Here is a 23766-nt window from a genome sequence, read left to right as displayed (position 1 = left end):
AGTTTCCGTTTGAAATAATACGTAAAGCGGCATGCAACATCTACAGCCCTAGTGTGCACACGTTCACTCAGAAATAAGCTGCTCTGCATTCAAAGGGGTTTTACCTGTAAGCCAATGCGCCTAGGATCACCTCCCAAGTCATAAAAACAGCTTGAGCAGACATACTGAAATGTTCACCTGAAATAACCCCTGTTGACTAGAACTGAACTGTCCCCTGATGTCACTGTTTACATGAAGTAACAACCACACAGTCCCTCCTCTTTTGCTCGGTCATGGCAGACCACACAAACTGAAGCATGCAGTCTGAGAGCTGTGCACCCGGCTTCCAAGATATTATGATGTGCACCCTTAGGGTGGGTGGGTGGTGCAGTTGCTTGGGTCAGTAAGCTGTTTAGAGCTGGCTTTGCCCTCTTCGCTTCTTGAGACAAAATGGAGATTTCCTTAAGAATAGAGGGGAGAGAAGTCTGTTCTCCAGAAGCAAAGAATTACCTGCTTCCCAATGAGAGGCTGTCCGTTGTTTGTCAAACCCAGTGGTCATCCTTTGCTTTCCCATTATCATATTTTCCTGTATTGTACTAATATTTGGCACTTAAGTTATCTTAAGGTACGCTAATTGGTTTCGTATTATTGTTTGTAGTTTTCAACTTAAAAAACACGCCCAACACTTCTTGGGTTTGTTTTCGCAAACATGAATGAGAAGATTCCATAGCAATACTTGTCTTTTGGAGCACTTAGGTTTCAATACCCCATTAATATTTGAAACGAAGAACTGATTGTATAACTAGAACGGGTGGGTGTCCTTTTTCTCCCTCTCTCCCCCAGGTATTATCGTAAGCCTCCTGTTGCCTGTTTGGGAGTCTTTCTGATGTGCCTCGGCAATGACCTTCTCCTTTGTCTGCTCTCTTGACTTTGATATGCCTGCAAGAGGTTTTGATCATGACTGGTGTGATGGGCCCCAAGTGAATTGGCCTGAAGTACTGTGATTCCAGCCATGGCAGAGAGAAGCCATGAGTGTCGGGAACGATGCTACAGAATAATCCAGAAGAGGCTGCCAGTGCTAAGGTGGCTTCCCAAATATTCTCTGCAATGGCTGCAGCTCGATCTCGTTGCTGGACTGACGGTGGGATTGACTGTTGTGCCACAAGCTCTTGCCTACGCTGCATTGGCTGGTCTCCCAGTGCAGGTGAGGCCATTGACCCAGAAGCTTTTGTTGCCTTAGTGTAGCATTTGTTGAATATTCCATTTTACTTTTTTTTGCTTGAAAAATATAGATCCAATTCCAGAGGAGAGCAGCTTTAGAGTTAATGAGCTCTGAGAGTCTCTAGCAGACAGTGGCTGCCTGGAGTAAATCAAAGGTCAATGAGCTGAAATTACCAGTTCTCTGAAATACTTTTAATGTTGTTCGATTCTACTTCTTCCTGCTGTTCCAAGATAATAAATTATCAGACACTCTCCTTTAAAAGTGTTTTGCTGAGTTATCAAACAGACACCTTTTTGTTTCTTTCTCTCTTAATTTTTTCGTTTGATACAAGTGTTGACACACACTACAAGTTAAAATGTACACAGCACATACGTAAGACCTTTATGTATGACAAGGACCACACTTTTCTTAGCCATTCACAGCCTTTTTGTCTGTTGTGCTCTAATTCTGCTCTTGTTCCTACATCAACTGCGATCGGTCTCTAATTGCCTGCCTTCCTCCCTTATAGTATGGCCTCTATTCCTCCTTCATGGGCTGCTTTGTCTACTGCCTCCTGGGGACATCAAAAGATGTGACACTGGGCCCGACAGCTATCATGTCGTTACTGGTTTCGTCCTATGCATTCCATGACCCTTCCTATGCCATCCTGCTCACCTTCCTCTCGGGCTGCATCCAGTTAGCTATGGGGCTGCTACATCTTGGTAAGACCTGGCTGGTGCTATATTTGGTCAAATCAGTGGTCCCTCAAGCCCGCTTATGGCCAAACAGGGAGGCAGAACTGGAGAGATGACAGGGAAGATTATCACTGGTTGTCTACCACAAGATTCTGATAGTTAGAGCTGAACATGATGCTGTGACCGCAGCCCTCCTTAATTACAATACTATGACTTTAGATATCTACTCAAAAGTAAGTCCCATTGAGTTTGGTGCGGCTTTACTTCCAAATAAGAGGGTATATGATTGCAGTCTTAAGTCTCACAGCTCATTGAATTTGTAATCCCACCTTGATTTGTAGTCCCACCTTGTTTCCTATAGATTATCTGTTACTATCCTAGGTTTTTGATTTTCAATGTGTACACATGTATGTGTTCATTGCAAGAGAGTAATGTGCACATTTTGCACAGTTGTTTTTAACCTCCCCCCCCCAACTTGGGGACTGGCAATACTTAAAATAAAACACTGCAGAAGAAAATACTTTGAAAATTAAAAATATATCATACATTCAGCTCATCTCTCTTCCTTGCTTATTTCTGAAGCTGCAAGGGTAAGCTGCTTAGTTAAACTTGGGTTTCTGCCTATATGAATGTCTTGTGCATTGAGGCAGCACTAGATGAGAACAGCCTGCCTCTTCCCATCTTTGTCCAGCTGCCCCTATTAGTGCTTGGGATCGGCAGGAAATGAAGGACCTGTGGCTCTAGGAAGGCAAGAGACAACCAGGTGACAGACAAAAGTTTCCAGTGACTGCCAGAGCAATGGGGAAAGGAATCCAGTAGGCTCAGTTCTGGTGTGGAGCATAGGTGGCTCAAAGAGCAGCAGCCCATAGGCCCTTGTTGGCCAAACCAAAGCCAAATGAAGGATACTGGGGAGTTGGAAGATGACGACCCTGGGAGGAGGAGTATTTTAATACTGAGGCCACCAAAATACTTCAGGTACTGCAACTGCCCCAGTCTCATTATGTGTGGGTTGGCATCCTTGATGAATGGATAGCTTTTGACTGAGGAGATTGGTAGTTCTGAATGGACTGAGTGGGGTATATTGTGCAGTGAAGTGAGTCCGTTGCGCCTGGTCTTTGCACGGCTTAATAGGGATTCTTAATTCTGGCAGGTTTCCTTCTGGACTTTATCTCCTATCCTGTCATTAAAGGGTTTACTTCAGCTGCTGCAGTCACCATTGGCTTCAATCAAGTCAAGGTAAGGGGTTCCTGTCCCTCACTTGGCCTTTATCCAGCAATCCAGGTTAGCAATCACATTTCTTGCTTGTAAAACTCGCCTGCCCATTCTGTAAGAATAGGGCTTGTCCTGTTCAAGTAATTAGATCTCTGGTATAGGGCTTAAGGAGAGCTCTGTAGGGCTTATCAAGGTGAAGCAGGCTGGCTCAAAAATGCTTATGTTTGTTGATAAAACTAGGAATTCTTGATAAAACTCTGGCAATTGTGAGAATCTGGAATTGTAACTATTTCACATGCCCATACACTTTGCCCTCTCTTTTACTACCTTTGTGCAACAATTCCATGGGATTAAGTCCCTTTCTACCTCCTCTGAGTTGAAGGGTTTCCTCTTTCCCACCGTCTGTTTTAACTTTAGGGACCTAAGGATTTTGTAAACACTAAATGGCATCTGGCAGATCTTTTTAGCTAGCTGGGATCCCCTGTTTTGGCCGCTGACAACCCCACTGATTTGCCTTTCACAGCCCTGCAGCAAGTGTTAGAGAGTCATGCCACTGCCAGGCAAGAGATACCTGAAACAGAGACAATGTAACTACGGCCTAACCAGCTTTTTTATGATCTCAGCTAATCATAGTGTTGGTTTTGGAAGCAAAGGGGCCATGGACTGCCCAGAGTACTGAAACAGACAGTTATCTGGACAGATTTACCCCACCTTCTGCCATAGATTTGGGCTTTTTGGGGGGGATGTGTGAATGCATGAACCGCCTACCATGTTCCAGCTAGTATCTTTAAAAACGCTGTTCAGTCTGATGTGGCATTGATGCTTCCTTTGTGGTTGGCCACAGTCAGCTATTCACAGGGGTGAGGGGCAGGAAGCAGCAGCAGATGATAAGCAATCACTGGCTGAACTCCTTGTGTTTGCAACAACAGCCCATTTCAAGAAGTTCCTTTGAAAGAGAAGCCTCTGCTTCTTGTTCCACAGAAGGCTTTTATAGCAGTTAAGGTAGGCAAGAGCTAGCAAACCTCCTCAGGTGAAATATCATCTTTTGTTGTAGTATGGGCAAATAATTTAGCAGAGGTTGCCTGGACATCTCTTGATGGCAGAGACTTAACTTGGAAGTTTGTGTAACTGAGCCACAGAAATGTGATTTTATCGTTCACATACCTTGTTTTACCTCGCTTACCCACAGATATACCACCACACTTTATTCAGTGTTTGGCAGAAAAGAACAGAGCTCTTTATTTTTAGGATAAATGTTCGAGGACAGCTAAGTCCTTTTGCTGCAGGTAACATGGAGCACCTCAGAAATTATTGTGAGCATTTATGTCTTTCCTAAAAGGAAACACAATAGGCCAATGGCTCCAAATAGAATGTGGTGGGGTTATTGTTTCTGTTGTATGTATTTTTGTGTTTTTATATTGTGAAGGGCAATATAGAAACAACAACAACAACAACAACAACAATACTTACAAAGTCGCAAGTATGCACTTTCTGCAGCTACATTGTAGTGTGTGTGTGAGAGAGAGAGAGGAGAGAGAGCGCACACTATTTTTTTTTCATCATCCTGACTTGTGGCTTTAAAATGTGTTACATAGACGCTCCTGGGCCTGCAGAACATCCCACGCCAGTTTATCCTTCAGGTGTACTACACCTTTCTGCAGAATGGGAGAGACAAGGTAAGTCTGTCCCTTGTTTATTCCTTTCTACAAGATCTTTAGTCTGCAAAAGTAGCAAGAATGATAAATAGAGAATCAGTACGTAGGATACCTCTGGGAATAATAGATGCCCTTGGACTGCACAAGCAGTTTGTTTTCTTGAATTTCCATGAGATTTGTAGTCATGCAACTCCACATCATGGGGGGTGGTGTGTGGCATGGGATCGTATGATGGAGCTGGAAATGTGGGGTGCTCTTACTGGAGAGCTGAGGGGGGCAGGCGGTGAGCAAAGTCTTTTGCCTCATCCCTGAGAGCTAAAGGCTTTCTTTTATTTTTTGTAATGAAGGCTGAGGTGAGCAGTCCTAAAATTATAGGAACTGAGAGGATTCCTGGCATATTCCCTTCCTGAGCTGTATGTTTTAATTGGGTGCACTTGTTGCATGTACTGCATTCAGTGTCTCCATGGTGCGGCAGAGTCGGGATTGCAATTTTGCACAAAGCTGAATCTGCCATATTATGCCTGTAGTCTATGAGCAATGATGCTAAACGTGGATGTACATCTTGGAGGAATGAATGAAAGTGGATCTGGATGTAACTTTTCAGGTCCTCAAATCTTGCATCTTTCCCACAGCCAATTAAGAATCTAACTGACTGTCAGGGGATTTTAATTTGGGCTAAGGAGAGGCTCATACATTTATGTGGTGATGTGCTAAGATGGCTGTTATATCTCTCATGCGCAGATCAGTGGCTCAGTAGGAAAGGACCATTTTCAGGAAGCAGATGTGATGGAGGCCACTTTTTTGGTTTCTCCCTGTTTAGTGAGGTCCCTTGCAATTCAGCTACGATTGTTATAACTTATATGCAGGGTTGCGGATGCTGTTCTTGGGCTGTTCTGCTTGACAGCACTTACGGGGCTACAACAAATGAAAAAGAGCATCCTAAGGCAACCGGATGGAACCGTTGTCTTGTCAGGTCAGCCAGCTTGTTGTCTGGACACAGCTACAGGTTTGTCTTTCCTGCCCTATTAGCTAGTTTTTAGCACTCTGCTTTCACAGCTTTGTGTGCAGTAACGTATGCAGAATTATCTGTCTTATTTTTCCATTGGTAAAGTCCTCTTGACTTTACAATTGTGTAACGTGGTGCGATGGCTAAGAGTGGTCCAGTTGCTTAGGAAATAAAAAATTAGGTTGCAGTCCTGTGAGGGAAGGGCGTGCTGTCAGTTTGGCTGTGATTTAAAAATATCGCATGAAGGATGGCTGGAGTACTGAGAAGTGGTCCTGGAGATAAGCTGAGTGACAGCTCAGGATCGAAGAGGCTGCAGGAAAGGTAGGCAATGGAGAGAGAAAGAGCATTACTAAGAAATAACGTTTGGAGAATTGGTGGGGAGAAGATAAACAGAGGATACAAGAGGGGTCTAAACCTCATGAGAAAGTTGAGGTTTTCCTAATTGCATTTTACGACTGTGGAAAACAAATTTATTTAGCTTTTAATTTATATTGCAAATTCTCTCCATGGATTTTTAAAAACTGGGAGCTGTCACCAGAAGCTGCCTGTGTGCTTTGGGGTCTCTCTCCACCTTGCAGGTATTAAAACTTGGTGGTAGTCTAAGCGTGGGGAACCCCCCACTCTTTGTGTATTGGGTCTCTACACCTAAATAGTTAGACAGGAGTGTATTCATGGCCTAATAAGAGATTTGCCCTTGTTGCTTATGGCCTTAAGGTAAAGGGACCGCTGACCCTTAGGTCCAGTCCTGTCCGACTCTGGTGTTGCGGTGCTCATCTCGCGTTACTGGCCGGGGGAGCCTGCGTACAGCTTCCGGGTCATGTGGCCAGCATGACTAAGCCGCTTCTGGTGAACCAGAGCAGCGCACGGAAACGCCATTTACCTTCCCGCTGGAGTGGTACCTATTTATATACTTGCACTTTGACGTGCTTTCGAACTGCTAGGTGGGCAGGAGCTGGGACTGAGCAACGGGAGCTCACCCCATTGCGGGGATTCGAACTGCTGACCTTCTGATTAGCAAGCCCTAGGCTCTGTGGTTTAACCCACAGCGCCACCCGCGTCCCTGCTTATGGCCTTAACTATTCTCTATGTCTACCATTTATGCTCACCGTTGGGTAGTGGATGACGGCTTTGCTATAAGAGTCTCACTCTCTTCTTGCAGTCCGTAATGCTCTTGTGGTCCTGTTTGCTGGTCTCGTGGCCTACTCCTTCCAGGTAACAGGCTCCCAGCCCTTCACCCTCACAGGGGTTACGCCCCAGGGACTCCCATCCTTCCAGCTGCCACCGTTCTCCGAGGTCACGCCCAATGGAACCGTCTCCTTTGGAGGGATGGTGCAGGTGGGTATTTCAGTTGTTGCCATAGGTTTAGATGCTGATATAACACCCTGTTATGTAGTTAACAACCCCCCCCCCAAACCCAGGCAGTTCACAACAATAATTACAATTAAAACAACAGCCAATTTAGTTATGAATACAGCTAAAAAATAAAAATTGACAGCAACATTTTGACACAATCCTCTGAATATGGTAAGAAGAGGTATTTAGATAAATATTGGTTTTTAAAAACTTTCCTAGCAACAACTAGAAGAATTTAATCTGAATATCGACTGCATATTCAAATCAACCCTGTCTCTCCTATAAACCCAGAAAAAAAATCCTTTTGAGTTGTTGCTTGGAATCTACATAGAATTGCTCTACAGCTCTCTTTTCTTTCTTTGGGAATTTTCATGTGCACAGAGAAGTAATACTTTCTGTCCCTGTACTAAATGGAGCAGCACATGAAGCCTGCAGCCCTTTGCATTTGTGCGTCTCTGTGCTGGTGGAAGCTGGCACTGTACTCCTCTGCTCAGTTCTTGCGATCTTTGAAGGTGCTCAATATTCTAATTCTGGTTCGCTGGAAATGATGGAAAGGAAGCAACTAATTTATGATTCCTGGACCTACTATACTATGGCGGTTACATGATCCAGACTGACCAGCTGATCTTTGTTTTTAAATTGTTATGCTTTTATTGTATGGTGTTGTTATTGTATATAACACTTTAGATATATTTTATGACATGGTGGTATATAAACAGCTTTATAAATAAGCGAATAAACCACAAGATTATTGCGTGGCTTTGCATAAACTGCCTCGCAGAGTTGTTGAGGCAACGTCAGAGGAGTTTTAAAGGTGTCCTATAAATTTCATATACAATAATAGAAAATTGTTGTTGTTCAGTTGTGTCTGACTCTTCATGACCCCATGGGACCAGAGCCCACCAGGCACCCCTATCCTCCACTGCCTCCGCGCAGTTTGGTCAAACTCATGTTGGTAGCTTCAAGAACACTGTCAAACCATCTCATTCTCTCTGTCGTCCCCTTCTCCTTGTGCCCTCCATCTTTCCCAACATCAGGGTCTTTTCTAGGGAATCTTCTCTTCTCATGAGGTGGCCAAAGTACTGGAGCCTCAACTTCAGGATCTGTCCATCCAGTGAGCACTCAGGGCTGTTTTCTTGAAGGATGGATAAGTTTGATCTTTTTGCAAAAAATTATTGGGTAGAGTTTATATGTATTAAACTATTTCCCATTCTCTTGTGCTGAGGCAGTGCCTTCCTTGGAAACTATAATTGACGGTAAGCACACAGCTGTTTAAAAATGGTACTTTTTGAGTGAATAGCCTGAACTACGGGTAGACTCCTGTGTTGTCCAGTGTTTGTTGATCAGATGCCGTGGTAAGAATACTGAGATGCCATCTATGTTTGCTGCAAGCTTCATTTGTTGGGCACAAGTGACCTTTGTAGTAGAATTAAGCCATCCTCTCTCTTTTCTGCCCCGTTACAGAAAATGGGAGCTGGTCTGGCTGTGGTGCCTCTGATGGGACTTCTGGAGACGGTTGCTATTGCCAAAGCTTTTGGTATGGGCCCCCAAATCTTTCAGCTTCTCTAGGCATTCAGTCAAGGGGAAAATTCGCATGGCAGCTAATGAGATTTGAGTTTGGGAAAACCTGTCGCCTTGTGGAGCTTTTACCCATTAAGAACACCAGAATTTCTAGGTTTCTCGGTCTAACGTGTGTTCTCAATTTCCCTTTTCATTCTAGCCTCTCAAAATAACTACCAAATCGACCCCAACCAGGAGCTGTTGGCCATGGGTAAGATTTTTGCACAAATGGATTGGATGCTGTTGGTGGATGGGATTGAGCCCTTCCACTTTGGAGTTGGGGATGAGCCTGGGAAGGAAGAGCCGAAATTCCCATACAGGAAAATGGCTTTATTTCCATACAGTTGTTAGAAGTGTTCCTGGGGTTTCCCTAAGGCAAAGATGCAGAACTCCACATCTTTTCTGCCTTTGTTCCTTAACCTCTCTCCCTCTGTGGCCTCCAGGTTTCACCAACCTCCTGGGATCCTTCATCTCATCCTTTCCTGTCACAGGCAGCTTTGGCCGGTGAGTGGCTCCTATTGTGAAAGATAATTAGCTGCCCAGTGGCTCAGCTTAAATAGTAGTGCAAGGGCATGTGCAAAATAATTTGCTATGGACTCATTTTTCCCACTTGCGTAACGGATATGCAGTTTGGGCTCCCTTTATGTTTTTACTGTATGGGTTTTATTTTATTTTTTTATTGACTTATATTGCAGTCCATTTCAAGAGACCAATAGAGTTAGTTTAAGGTAAAGGTAAAGGGACCCCTGACCATTAGGTTCAGTCGTGTCCGACTCTGGGGTTGCAGCACTCATCTTGCTTTACTAGCCGAGGGAGCCAGCATACAGCTTCCGGGTCATGTGGCCAGCATGACTAAGCTGCTTCTGGCAAACCAGAGCAGCGCATGGAAACACTGGTTACCTTCCCACCGCAGTGGTACCTATTTATCTACTTGCACTTTGACGTGCTTTCAAACTGCCAAGTTGGCAGGAGCAGGGACTGAGCAACAGGAGCTCACCCTGTCACTGGGATTCGAACCGCCGACCTTCTGATTGGCAAGCCCTAGGCTCAGTGGTTTAGACCATAGTGCTACCTGTGTTAGTTTAAGCGGGGTGTATAACATCTTCACATAATGATAAGTGCAGGCTGCAGGCTATGTTTGAGACCGAATCCGAGGTTTACTAGCAGGTCATCCCATAGAAAGATGACCTTGTTGCAAAAGAGCTGGGCTGATAATCCATTCTGATAAATAAGTATTTGCTTGTGTGGGGTAGTGTGTGAGGTACTGTATTGGCCTGAATATAAGCCATACCCACAAATAAGCCACACTTTTAAAATTGGGGGGGCGGGGAGACAGTACCCAAATATAAGCATGTGTGTCTGTCTGAGGCGCTTTCTTGGGCCATTCGTGAGGATTCTCCCTCTCCCCTCACGTACAACGTCCGCCTTAACCTGTTGACTTGTGGCCCCACTTCTCAGATTCTTCCCCGCCGCCCTCTACCTCACGGGCTGCTGTGGTTTGACCACAGCAATTTTTGTAAGGTCGCAAATTTAAGCCGCACTTTTAACTTTTCACGGTTGGAATTTGGAAAAAGAAGACGCGTGGCTTATATTCGGGCCAATATGGTAATCATTAGCTCTTGTTGTCTCTAGGCTGACTACTGTCCCTTAAATGGATCTAGGAAGGTGAGGGGGCTGTTTTCTGTTCCTCGTAACCACAAAGCTTGTTTATGTTGCAGGACAGCAGTGAATGCGCAGACTGGTGTTTGTACTCCTGCTGGAGGCCTAATCACAGGTGGGAGCTAGAAGGGTGTCTTTGTGCCTGCTGAGTTATTAAGGACTCATATCTGAGCGGGGATACAGAACTCAGAGGGGCTCACTGCCACTCTTGTCATCCCCTTGTTTACTAACTTTTCCTTGTTTCCTCCACAGGGGCCCTGGTGCTACTGTCTCTTGCCTTCCTTACCTCTGTCTTCTTCTACATTCCCAAGGCTGCACTGGCAGCTGTCATCATCTGTGCTGTGGCTCCTATGTTTGATGCCAGGATCTTCTACACGTTATGGCAGGTTAAAAGTATGATCATGAATGTGTCCTCTTCTTCCCAGAGCTGAAAAGTCGGGGATCCTGTAATGTTTCCCTAACAATAATGGACCCGGTTAGAATTCTTTAAAATGTGTTGTGCAATTCATGCGACTTTTAACAAAAGTATCACTCATAAATTTAATTTTCTGACTTTCTAATTTTTTAATAATTTGCACTAATAGCCACACCTTATTTTTTTCTCTCCCCCCTCCCAAATTTTTTAAGTTAGCATCAGATTTAGAGCTCTGCAATCTAAGGAGTTTTGAATTTATATTCATAACTTTTCAAATGCTAGAGCATTTTGGATGTGGTGTTCAGAGTTCTTGGCTAGGCTGCTTTAAGTAGTCACGCTGAAGCAGAGCAACAAGGCGGTCACTAGGTTGTTGTAAATATATAAAACAGAGAATGTTTCTCATTCTTGTAACTTTCTGCCTCTGTGAACAGGAATTGAGAGTCTTGTTTCATAGATACTTCTGGAAATCATATATTTCTTACTCCATGTATCTCCCATGTATCACCCCCTGAATTTGAAAAATCTCTCTGTGAGGTCCCCTTCACATTTAAAAAAGGAATATTATTTTCTTGGTTATGGAAAGTTTACCACTTAAGGATGCTGGCATCTGCTGGACAAATGGAGTATCTACCAAGTAGTGTGTTTCAAAAGCAGAAATACTTTACTTCAGAACCTGTTCAGCTTTTCATCAGAACAAAACTGCCTGTTAATGTTTTTCTCTTGTCTAGAAACATGAGAAATAGAATGTAAAGAGACACTTATTTGATGAAGCACGGAGGTTACAAAATGAAATGAAATTCTCTATATACTATACTGAAACTAACCCCATCAAACCCTTGCAGTCTGAGGTGGTACCATAGTGAAATGGAATCAGGGTGTTCTTTATTTTGAATTAGTTCAACCAGAGGACTATTTACCCCTGGCTCTGCCAATCACGGCTCTGGCTTCTCCCACTGCCAGCATGCAGCCCATATGACAGACTACCCCTGAGGGAATGTGGTCCCTTGGTAGGAAGAAAGTTGTCTAGCACATTTTTATGATATGGGGTGGGTTCTGGTTTAGTTAATTATATACAGCAATAATTGTGACAGGGGACAAGGTCTCCCTTACCAACACACCCCGCTCACCCTGAGCTTGAGCTCTGATTTGGTTAATGGTATATCTCTGAGTTCTAGAGTTGTTGCGGGGTGGAAGAGAGTAACAAGTATAAATAGAACATTGCATTATATGACCTCCTAGTTGCCTCAGTCCACACTAATGAGGTAAATCTCTTGGTGACATCTTGTCAGTAAGAAGCAATATTTTAATGGCCTTGGCCCAGTATATCTGAAGGAGCATCTCCACCCCCATCGTTCAGCCCCGGTCACTGAGGTCCAGCTCCAAGGGTATTCTGGTGGTTCCCTCACTGCGAAAAGTGAGGTTACAAGGAACCAGGCAGAGGGCCTTATCGGTAGTGGCGCCTGCCCTGTGGAACGCCCCTCCATCAGGTGTCCAGGAAATAACAACTATCTTACTTTAGTAGACATCTGAAGGCAACCCTGTTTAGGGAAGTTTTTCATGTTTGATGTTTATCGGTTTTTAATATTCTGTTGGGAGCTGCCCAGAGTGGCTGGGGAAACCCAGCCAGATGGGTGGGGTATAAATAATAAATTGTTGTGTTGTCATCATTTATTTTATTTTGTTCTTGTTTCTCTCCTTCACTGTGCTCTGTGGCAGCCATCTTGCTGCAGGACTGGAAAAGTCTCTGAGTCCTACATATTCATTCCCCCCCCTCCCTCTCTCTCAGGGCTGGACCTGGTGCCGCTGTGCGTAACGTTCTTCTTCTGCTTCTGGGAGGCTGCAGTATGGAATCATAGCAGGGGTGCTGGTCTCAGGTATTCTCTGCTACTACCCATTGCCAGGCCACGGATAAAGGTTTGTATTGATCCACTGAGTTAGAATGCAAGAGCTTAGGAGGAAACCCATAAAACAAAGAACAGGTTACTGCAGTACAGCTCTAATATTTGAGGTACTGTAATAGGGAAACAAACAAAAAAAACGTTTGTTTTTTTGTATCAATTACTACAACTGCTTGTGACCCTCTTGGAGTTTGAAACTGGAGAATGGTTGCCTTGTGCAATGCACAGTGAAGAGGGGCAGCATTTTTTAAATACACATTTATATCCAAACCCCTCATCTCCAAATCACTTTTTCCGTATGGCCTGAAATATCTAATATAGGCAACAGATGTTGCACGTCCCTTCGCTATGAGAGCCTCTGGGGCATGTTTTCCTTTGGCTTTCAAGAAGGAAAGGGTGGGAATCGCTGAACAGGAACAACGCCTCATCCTGTTTTTCCTCACAGCCCTTTTTGCAACCTTTCTTGCAGGTCCTGGAGCATGAGCAGGAGACGCTGTTTATACAGCCTGCGGTGGCCTGTATTTCCCAGCCATGAGTTCCTGAGGGATACAGTGCGCAAACGGACTCAGTCAGGTAAAATGAAGAACAGAAAGCTCCTGGTGTGGTGCTGGCTGTGAGGAACTGAACTGGCTCTAGAAGTGAAGGCCTCTTGCCATCTGAACAAAAGGACCAAACCGTTGGGGGTGATAATATTGCATAGCATTGTACCTTAGGGACACAAAGTGTTGTTCTGAGGATGTTCAAGAGGAACTAGTATTCCTGGCCCTACGGGTGTCTCGGGGGGTGGGGGGAGATGGGTCTGTGCTTGGAGCCCCTCAGCCCCACCCATGAATTCCAATAAGGAAACAAACTCCATCCTCTCGTAATTTGGCATTTTGATTAAAGGCTCATGGTGCATAGGGAGATACAGGGTGTTCCAAATGTGAGAGATTCTGACTAGCATCTCCTCGACCCCAAACTGATAAGGCAGGCAACATGGGGCTACCAGCTCTTTCGGATAGGATTCCAGGCTGTTCTGGGCAGTTCATGGGGCCACTAAACCTACCATGCTGCATTTTGACAGTAGTGAAGGTGGAAGCAGGAAGTTGTTAATGGTACCATATTCCTAGCCAAGCCTTGGTTCCCCCCACCTGCGCCAGATAAAGAGGAAGGTCCAGGACTCCTAACACACTGGCTTTGGGGAGGATTAGTGCAGCCCAAGGGTCAAAGAAGCTTGCACTTAGGGGCTTGAAATTGACTATCAGCCAGAACTCTGTTGGTGAGTGAGTAGTGACCTGCCTGTGTTGCCCTTTCTTGACCACGCTGTTCTTGATTACCCTTCAGAGTCTCAACTGTGCAACATCATTCTGGACTGCACCCACGTCAGCAACATTGATTACACAGCAGTTCTGGCATGTCTGAGTTGATCCAGGAATTGCAGCATAGGAGACTCACTCTGGTGTTTATTGGCTTGCGGTAGGTGGGTGAGAACTGCAACCTCAAAGGAGCAATCACATACTGTGGCTGGCATAATTATCTACTTTGTGAAAACTGAGCAGGCTTAAGACCCAGCACTCATCATTTAGGGATGGGTACTGTTCAGTGGTAGAGTTTGTTGCTTTGAATGTAGCAAGTACTGGCTTCAGTCCCGGGCATCTATCTCTCTCTTTTAAAGGATATTGTAGGCTGCATAGCTTGAGACCTTGGAGAGTTGCTGCCATTCAGAGTAGACAATACTAGGTTAGATTAACCACTTATCTGATTCTACAATAAGTTTCTAAAAACATGAAACTCCCAATATCTTCCTTTAATACAGCCCACCATAAAAAGGGGGGGGATTGCCATTACGTGTCTATTGTGCCTGGATCACTGTGTTCCCTAAATATCAGCCGGAGGATCCTTTTAACCAGAGATGCACGGGTCAGAACATATAAAGCTTGGATGTAACTCTATCTTTGAGCAGTGGACCACCTCCATCCATCCAGAGTCCTTCTGGTCTTTGAGATCTTCAGGGGCTTCCCTGAATGCTTTGGGGCAAGTTGGAATCTGACTGACCAATTCTTCCTTATCATTCCTGTCCACAGACACATGTTCTTCAAGTCTTCCTGGCTGCTGGTCTGGAAGGATTCCATCATTTCCCCAACCTGAAGGATGCAGGTGAGCAGTGTCAGGCATTTCTATCCAGCTGGGGCCATCTTGTGCCAGTTTCCTTGTAATTGTGGTTGGTGTCCTGGAACTCCCTGGTGCCTTTTAGTCCTGTGGCCAGTGGCAAGGTCGGAATGACCACCTGCTTCCTTCTGCAGCACCAAGACAATGGGCATTTGGGGCAGAGTTCCTTTCTGGTGGGAGGTGGGATGGGGCTCCCTACATCTCTCTAATCTCTGATGAATATGGCTAGTCTCACTTTTCCTTTATCATGGCTTTCATCCCATGAGCGAAGGCTGTAGCCTCTGGCCAAACATCATTCCTTGCTTCTGCACTTTCCCTCAAACATTAAGCCTTTTGAAGGAATGCCTTGTTGGTCTCCATGGAGCCTCACCTCCCATTTCTCTCTCTTTTTTTAAAACCAGGTGGGATTGACTTGTGAAAACATAAATGAATCACGGCTTTTTAACAAAATGCATCTTTCCCCGCTTTGTCTCTTATGCAGAGAAGAGCCTTGAAGAGGAACTGAGCCATGCCGGTGAAGCCTGGTTGGATGGCAGTGACCAGCATACTGCCAACATCTGGGATCATCCAGTGAGGATACAGAAGTAATAGATGCCTGTGACCAAACAATAGAGTGCTACCAGGCTTGACAGTGAAGCTTCGGGCCATGAACAATTTGGAGCGTGAACATTAGGTGGCAGATGTTCTGTACCCTTTATTCATGCATTTTCAGGCATCCCACCACTTGAATTCAGAAGCTGCTCACACTCCAGGACTGTTCAGTGTGAAGAATAGTAACCTCTTTGCCTCCCTTCAGGTGTATAAAACCTGAATCTCTAAAAAAAAAAAAAGCACAAGGTCATCCATTGTTTCAGAACTCTGGGCAGCAGAATGAAATAACCATGGGATCTGAGGCTTCTAGATTGAAGAGTGTTACCTTTGAGTAATTTCTAATATACATTGGATTTGAGTGGCATACTTAAGGGAACACTTAATAAGGAAAGGGAATTAAGAAAATTAAAGCACTTTTAAAAAAAATTGGAAATATGCCAGGGTGAATGAGACCGTCTGTGTGGTGTACATCATGAACTAGGAGTATTTCAGTATGTGTGTAAATCCATAAAGATTCAAGGATTATCCCTCCTACATAGTTATTCCCCTCCCGATGGGATTTATTGGCCACTAAGCTGACATAACACACTATAGTCATACCTCGGGTTACGTATGCTTCGAGTTGTGTACTTTTCGGTTTATGAACGCCGCTAACCCGGAAGTGCAACCTGAAGCGCACACGATTCGTGCATGCGCAGAAGTGTTTCACGGTCTTCGCATGCGCAGAAGCGATTTTTAAAAGTTTTTTCGGTCTGCGCATGAGCACAGAGTGTTTGTTGTGGGGGAGGAAGGGAAAGGAGATTGTTAGCCGCTTTGAGACTCCTTTGGGTAGTGATAAAGTGGGATATCAAATCCAAACTCCACTTCTTCTTCACTGGGGAAAGAACAGTGCAAGTCTTAAGAGTGATTGCTTCTTCCCACCACTGTGACTTCCGAATGGTCCACTGGAGCTCATCAATGTGTTGCAGGAGAGACTCCAAACTGAGAGAAGGCAGTTTAGCTTTCAGAAATTTGATCTCGTGGGTCAGGGCTTGAAATCTGACCAGTTGGTCCTAACCAGAATTCTATTGGCAAAAATAGCTATGACTTAATTGAGTACACAGCTTGCCTTCAGCATCTCCACTGCTCGGTATTGTTGTGGAAAGCACCCCATGTGAACTTAGTGATAGGTGCCTATGGAGAGGAAGCAAATTGACAGGGCAGGGGGAAATTGGGAAGGGAAAGCCAGCCCTGCTTTAGCTCCTACACCAAGCAATCAAATCAAATCAAATTTTATTAAACGGTCACAGACCAAATGTCAACGAAGCACACACAAGACAAACACATCGAAAAAACAGCATTTGAAATTAAGATCTTAATAAAATTAAACGTTTGCCTTTGCCTGCACATGTCAATGGATAGCTTATATTTCCTGCGTCTAATAGCAGAAACCGCAGAATTTGGCAACATTAATCGTAGTCTCGGGAGACCCTGTCTTCTACTAGGGCTCTCAAGGCGTGGGGATTCTGATTCATTTTAAACTTGTGAGAACTGGGGTAAATAAACAGTCTGTCGTAGATCCTCGTAGAAACTGCTAGTGCAGCAGTATATGCAGGTTTGTTTCCACCTCCAAGGAGCCACATGGGCAAACACGTGACTCATACGGTTTGCCTTCATACCTGACCTAGCAACAGGGCAGAGGGCAACAATTGAATCTGACCAAAGTGAAGGCATGTTCTATTACTTGGGTATTTGAGTTTGGTCAGATAGTCTGCGGGTGAAAACCCTCTCCCGAAGTCTCGTTATTGAGGTATGTTTTTCCATTTTGCTCATGTGACACTGCAGCTCCTGTGTCCCGATAATGGCGTTGGAGCACATTGACTTTTGGCTCTCTCATACCCGCTGCTATCAGAATCTGCGGCGGGAAAGTCCCAGGCCTTCTTATCTTGCCAAAAAGGGAAGCTTTCCAGTGGAATGAAAGGTGTCTACTAGTGTTAAAGGTGCCAACCCAGCCGGGAAAAAAGATGAGTTTTAACCAATAGTGTATCCTCATGATCCACATTCCGCGCATCAATAGGTAATTGTCCGACTTCAAGGCGGACAGCTGGCGTTAGATACACAGGGAGGGACTCCCAATAAAGAACGATAAAATTTTGTTTGGAATGCCTCCATAGGTGCGGGGATTTTTGAAACTGGCAGATCTGGGAGCCAGAAGTAAGTTGTGGCAGTATTTTTATGGGGCAAAAACCTGAGAGGCTGCCGGAACGTATTGGGCCCCCTTTCCCGTAGTAGAATCTTATTAGGGCTTTGTTAGTCCTACTGCGTTGGCAATGGCCATTATTCATCTGGTGAAGCCATGAGCCCCTTTCCTGAAAAGTTATTCCCAATATTTGAAAGTTGTTACTTGATCAATAGGTTGGTTGTCAAGCTCTCCAATTGTGTTTTCTTCTTCTTTTTGAAAACACAAGATTTTGGATTTGCTGTGATTTAATATAGTTGCGTTCGGCTTGACAGTAATTGAAAGTGATCTCAAAAGTTTCCTTAGGCCGACGCTGGAGAAGAGAGTAGAACGGCGTCGTCTGCATATAAAAGCACCGGGAGGGACACATCTGCCAATTTAGGTGGATGAGCATTTCTTCACCATATTTTCTACTAGAGAGTTAATGTAGAAATTAAATAAAGTTGGCGCGAGAACGCATCCTTGTTTGACTCCATTGCAAATATGAATTTCTTGGTAGATGACCTAATCTATCGCATCTACCCTGGCCCTAGTGTTTTAATATAGGCCACGAATAGAAGCATAATTTTTTATCTATATTTGTAGCGTTAGCTTTTCCCAGAGTCTTTCCCTTGGTATTAGGTCAAAAGCAGATTTGAAATCTATGAACGCTGCATATAAAGATCCTCCTTTTCTTGAGTATTTGTCCGCAGATGTTGGAGTATCAGAGCCTGGTCTATGTTGATCGGTTTGCTCTAAAACCAGCTTGTGCTTCTGACAGGATGCGTTCTCGATTCATCCACTCAACCAGTTTATCAATAAATGGGCAGCGTACAGTTTGCTAACAATACTTAATAGGTTAATTGGTCTATAATTAGCAGGCTCAGGTTCTGTTTCCTTTTTTAAATATAGGATAATGATTGCTAAACCCAATCCTCAGGAATAGTAGCTGCTTGGTCTATGCTGGTAAAGCAGGGCGGGCTAACACAGGAGCCCACCATTCAACGTTTGCCTTAAGAATTTCTGATGTGATGTTATCTGCACCCGGGGCTTTCCCAGATTTGAGTGATTGAATGCGACCAGTAACCTCTTCAATGGTTACGGGGGGGCCATTCGTCGCCGCCTTCAACCATAAGGTAGGGAGCACAGCCGGGGCCCCGTTGAGTGGTGGGGATAAAGAATGAAAATAAGCATCCCATGCTCCAGCGGAGATACAGTATTCAATTTCAATCGGGGCATCTTTCAGTTTTTTGCAATTACTTTCCAGAACGTAGCAGAATCTTTCCTTTGGGAAGCCTCTATTAAGCACTGCCATTCCTTCCTCTGGGCCTGGATCTTTTTCTTGTTGATCAAAGCTTTATAGCTGCGTTTTGTCACGAACCAGTCTATCGGCAGTGCGGGCAAGTTCGCTGTTCTATAATTCCTATATTTATCAATCAGGAGACGTTTCATAGCCACACATTCTTGGTACAACCATGGTTTAGACCTATTGCAGATGGGAATTGACGTGGGTTTTCTTGTGGGTCAGATAGGGTTGTAGGGACAATATCAGATCCGCGACATGTCCAATCTGGCCTCGGAAGATGGAGTATTAACGAGGTTGTCTTTTTAGCGAGAAAAGGTATCCGAAGTGGAGTCTTCGATATTTCGTCGCTCAGTTACTGGACCATTTGATACGTGAGTATCTTAGCTCTAAGTTTGTACACCTTGTGCTGCAAGTTTATCAAGGCAGAATAAATCTTTTTTTGCGTCCAGAATTAAGCAGAGCGGTAGGTGATCGCTATCCTGTCCTCTCTACCACTTTACATTCCCGGGCTCTATTTAAAAGATTAGGTGATGTTAGAACGTAATCAATGGTGGAGGCTCCCACATTTGATAGAAATGTAATTCCCCGCTAAGTTCACTGTTGACACGCCCGTTCATTACAATCAGGTCTAGTTTGTTGGAAAAACGTAGAAGGCATAGCCCTGCATAATTACATCTCTTATCCTTTGAAAGCCTGGGGGAATAGGGTGGATTTCTTCAGGTTTAGGGGGCGAGTCATGGAAATATGCATATAGTGCTTCATCTGATTGGCCAATTCTGGCGTTTAAATCCCCAGCCAGCAATACTGCTGCTGTAGGGACTTGATTTGTTAGCCCATCCACATATAGTTCTAGCCTATGCCAGAGGTTTTTGATTTGCTGCTTCTCTCTTTTGGGGGGGACATAAATATTAATCAATAAGAGGGTAAAATAGCTACATTTCATTAATAGTGCCATGGCTACATTGTTCAGGGGCTCCAGCTTGACAAAAGATGCTCTCAGCCTTGTAGATATTAAAATTCCGAGCCCGCCCTTAACTCGTCCCCCTTTGTTGCTTGGTGAGCCAGCAAGCGGGAATGAGACAAAACCATTTATATCTAAGGCCTCCGTTAACCACGTTTCTTGCAGAAAGACTATATCGTGCTCTAGAAGGAAGTTAACAAATGATTGGTCAGTCGCCTTGTTGCGCCAGCCAGCAATATTCCATGATAAGAATTTGAGGTTGGTGTTACCACAGTCAGAACTCAGTCATTTATTGGCTAGTGTACTTTTGGAATTTGTCAGTCGTCTGTCATCTTTGGGTAGCGGGCTGTCCAGGCTTTCTATGATTTCGATGGATGAGTGCAAAGTACTCACATTTGTGAACACCGGCCTTTTATTAAGGCTAACTTCCTTCTGTGGATGTTCTAACGGAGCTTGATTTTGGCCCATTTCCGCTTCCTCAAGGTACCTCATTTTATCCCAGGAATCTGGTGTGGTCACCTTAAGGGTTTTTTTTCCTTGGAGGGGGTGATGAAATAATCTCCTTGGAGGGAGGGATAATTTCCTTGGGAGGGAGATTAATCTCGGCTTTGACCTGGAAGTTACACTTCATGTTCTTTTTTTTTAATTTCATTTTTGGCTTCATTATTCGCAGCCCTTCGGCCAACGTATCTCTTAACCTGTCAAGTCTTTCCAAAATATCAGCTTGTATTGATGGAGGGAATGTCCAGAATTGATCGATTAAGATATTTTCTTCCAAAGAGAGGATATCCTCATCATTGGTCTTGAGATTTTTCGGATTCTGATTTTCAGGCCCGGCTTTTGGGGGTTGTTTCTCCTTATTATGGGATTCCTTTTTAAATTTTAAAATGGGGCTCAACGGTGCCTTGTTTCGAAGTACCTGCATGGTATTATCCGTGCCTTAGGAATGCAGTGCTTAGACTATATATATGCTTAGCCAGGTCTTGATCCCTAAAAGTGATCAAAGCTCTCACTGCGTGGCCATCATAATATAGATATTCCACCGAGGCAATATCGTTGGGTTTAACCCTTCCTGGTAGTATGTTGTTTAGAATGGATACAGAATTCATAATCCGGTGGTTCCTTGTAAGAAATCCCTTTGGTTTTGGGAAGTTCGTAAATACCAATTTTTGGGGATTTAACATTAAATTCCATCTTCTTTCCTGTCTAGAGGCTTGCCCAATTTGGTGGGAGGTGTCGTTTCCACTAGGTACCTCATCTCCCCCACTGTTCAAATCACTGGGTGTTTTGTTGCCCTCCTGAATATGGGTCTCTGATTCCCCGGCTGCTGGTTTGTTGAATGTTTATTATCCGAGGTCTGGGTGTTACGTTTCCCTTCTCATCTGAATCTGGACTCCGCCTTGATGGAACCTCCTTGGCCAGCTGCTGTATAGCTGTCTTTTTTTCTCTCTTTTTACCCTTCTTTTTACTGCCCCGCTTGGTCGATTTGTTAGAGTCCAGGGGAAGGAGTTTAAACAATTTCTGCCAGTATATATTTCGATTTCTGCAGGTGGACTTGGCTTTCTTCGTGGTTTTAATATTTTTGCTTTTCTTCACTTTTGCCTTTGAATTGTGTCTTTGGATGTTCTTTTTCTTTCTAGTTTATTCATCTCCACTGGTTCAATTATTCCTGCTCTTGTGGCATGTCATTTAAGTTTGTCTCTTTTTAATTGAGATGTAAAGTTTTCTACTAAGGTCAGCAGCAATCCATTTGTTATTGTTAAATAGCTTTTTATGTTGGCTAGCTCAGTGCTTATCACGAGGAAGTAATCCAAAAGTAGACCGCACTCGCTTCTGTTTGAGAGTGTTTGGAAGTGGGTGTCTGGTTTGATGAATTGGTGTGAGATCTTCCGTGAGTGACTGTTCTTTGGTAGTAGGAAATTTTCCTTCCTGGGTTTCCTCTGCTAAAGCTAGTTCTTGCGCTAGACTACATGGGGAGTTTATGTTACCGGTATGAGATGACCAATCAAGAACAGTACGGGAAAAGGGGATAGTTTCATCCAGGATTTGTTCTTTTGGTAAACTCTTGCGCTCAGCCCTCTTGGGGAAGTAATTGTAATTTTACTTTGTCTTTTGCCTGGGCCCAGAGGACTGATTGCCAAATCAGGCAATATGCCCAGCTCCTTATATGTCCTTCTAGTTAGAACCATGATATTAAAATATTAGCTTCCTTCCTCATCAACTGTGGCAAAAATAATGTTTCCAGTTAATTCATACCACGTACACGGTGGTAGTCGAGCAGGGGACTAATCAGTCTCGGGAGTTAGTTTGTGGTGGGAAAGTTTGTAGTGCAGTTTCCAACCGCTAGGGAGGGAGGGAGGATAGCAGCAAGAAGGGAGAAAAGCAGCCCTAGAGCCTGTTAATTTCTCTGTCTTTCTCTATATTCGGCAGGTCTTCTCCAGCCTGCCCTTCCCTCTGAGAGCCCAATCTCGTTAAAGCTGAAGATCTATTGGGTGGTCCCAGCATGGGGCTCAAAACGCAGCTCACAGCTCAAAGCCAGACTCGGTTTCTTTGCTGCACATTTGTATCTCTCCTTACCCTCCCTCTCCGAGTACCATTAGCCGATTCTCTCACCGCTCTCTGCACAGCGACACTCCCTTCTCTCTGATCCGATCATCTAGTACGAGAGGTAGGGGAGAGTTGGGGCCGGGTAGGGCCGAGCCGAGACACGCTGGGAAGGTGAAGTTTAACTCTTTCCTTCTTTCCTCTTTCCTTCTTCTTGGCAGCAAATGGGTCAGCCCAGGGCCTCTTCCCTTCCCTTTCCCTCACTCCAGCGATTTTACAGCTCCACAGCTCCGCAGGTCCAGATACTCAGTGGGGGAGGGAAGTACGGCCAGACGGCAAGGCTGAGGCTCAAACGGGTAGTAAAACGATAAAACAGTAAACACTAATTAAAAAAGCAGAGGCAGTGGAGATACTGCATCCCGTAAATCATTAAAATAAAAGGGGTAAAAGGCCAAAAGGGCTAACAAGCTTCTTAGAACTTAAAATTAAAGTTAAAATTATATAAGATTTAACTTGAGGGCAGACGAAGTTAACTGAGCAACTACCTTCGTCGCCATCTTGCTTCCTCTCCTACACAGCAATGGCAAATTAAAAGGCACAGGAGGAAAATTTGGCATCTAATCTTACTGATTTTACAAACTGGCCCTAGCAAAAGAGAAATGCCTGCCAGTGTAAAAAAAATTACGATAGTTAATTAGTTTAAATGAGCACTACTGTACATATTTTGAATAAATAATGCACGTGTCTTAGCTAGATGTAAGTTGCCAGAGGAAGTTGTGGTTTGACAGAAAGTTTAGATATGTGTCTCTAAGGAGCATATGTCAGGAGACAGGCCTGCTATCATAACAGGAACCAAAGCAACTCACTGTTTGCAAGTGTTGAAGCATGTTATGAGAGTGGTGGGGACACCGTGCAGGCAATACACCCCCTGACTAGAAAGCATCTTCAGTTATAATTTAGAGAGGAATTTTGGCTTCTGTTCTTAATGCATCTGACCTTCTGGATATGCTGATTTCTCCACAGATCAATGTGTTTAATTCAACAAAAGCTATTAAACATACCAGTCATTTGATAGGAACTGGATCTGATGATTGATTGATGTTAAAAGATGTGGTTCATTCATGGAAACCTTGCTACCTAATGTGGAGCTGCCCTGTCAATTCTCTGCTGTGTTGGAGAGATCTTGATGTGGCAGTCCTTTTGAGAGAGGAAGTTTGGTTAAACATGGCAGGAATAACAAAGCCCTGGTCAGTGCTTTTTCTGGGGCTATGCAGGGGTACACATACCCCTAAACATTTTGTGAATCTTTATACTTTTGTCCATTTACAGTATTTATTTTTCCCAATTTGAACTATAAAATGGTGATTTTCGTGAGTCCAAATTAGA

At 44.2% G+C, this 23766-nt stretch overlaps 1 protein-coding gene across 1 annotated transcript; it reads left to right on the top strand.

Annotated features, from left to right (window-relative positions):
- The first annotated feature begins 822 nt into the window (after positions 1–822).
- On the top strand, positions 823–15574 carry SLC26A11 (solute carrier family 26 member 11). The gene is given in 23 exon segments (XM_033139008.1): positions 823–1183; positions 1710–1902; positions 3026–3111; positions 4683–4739; positions 4741–4763; positions 5609–5686; positions 5688–5752; positions 6908–7083; positions 8566–8638; positions 8822–8872; positions 9105–9165; positions 10380–10435; positions 10573–10713; positions 12522–12571; positions 12573–12612; positions 12615–12649; positions 13103–13152; positions 13154–13206; positions 13957–14019; positions 14022–14086; positions 14694–14769; positions 15263–15321; positions 15323–15574. Coding segments are annotated over 23 exon segments (1776 nt in total). The 5' UTR covers positions 823–991; the 3' UTR covers positions 15356–15574.
- The last annotated feature ends 8192 nt before the right edge of the window (positions 15575–23766 follow it).

Source organism: Lacerta agilis, chromosome 2 (genome assembly GCF_009819535.1).
Source record: "Lacerta agilis isolate rLacAgi1 chromosome 2, rLacAgi1.pri, whole genome shotgun sequence".
NCBI classification, from domain to species: Eukaryota; Metazoa; Chordata; class Lepidosauria; order Squamata; family Lacertidae; genus Lacerta; species Lacerta agilis.
Note: the sequence above shows the minus strand (reverse complement) of the source record. Positions and strands in the feature narration are given on the sequence as shown.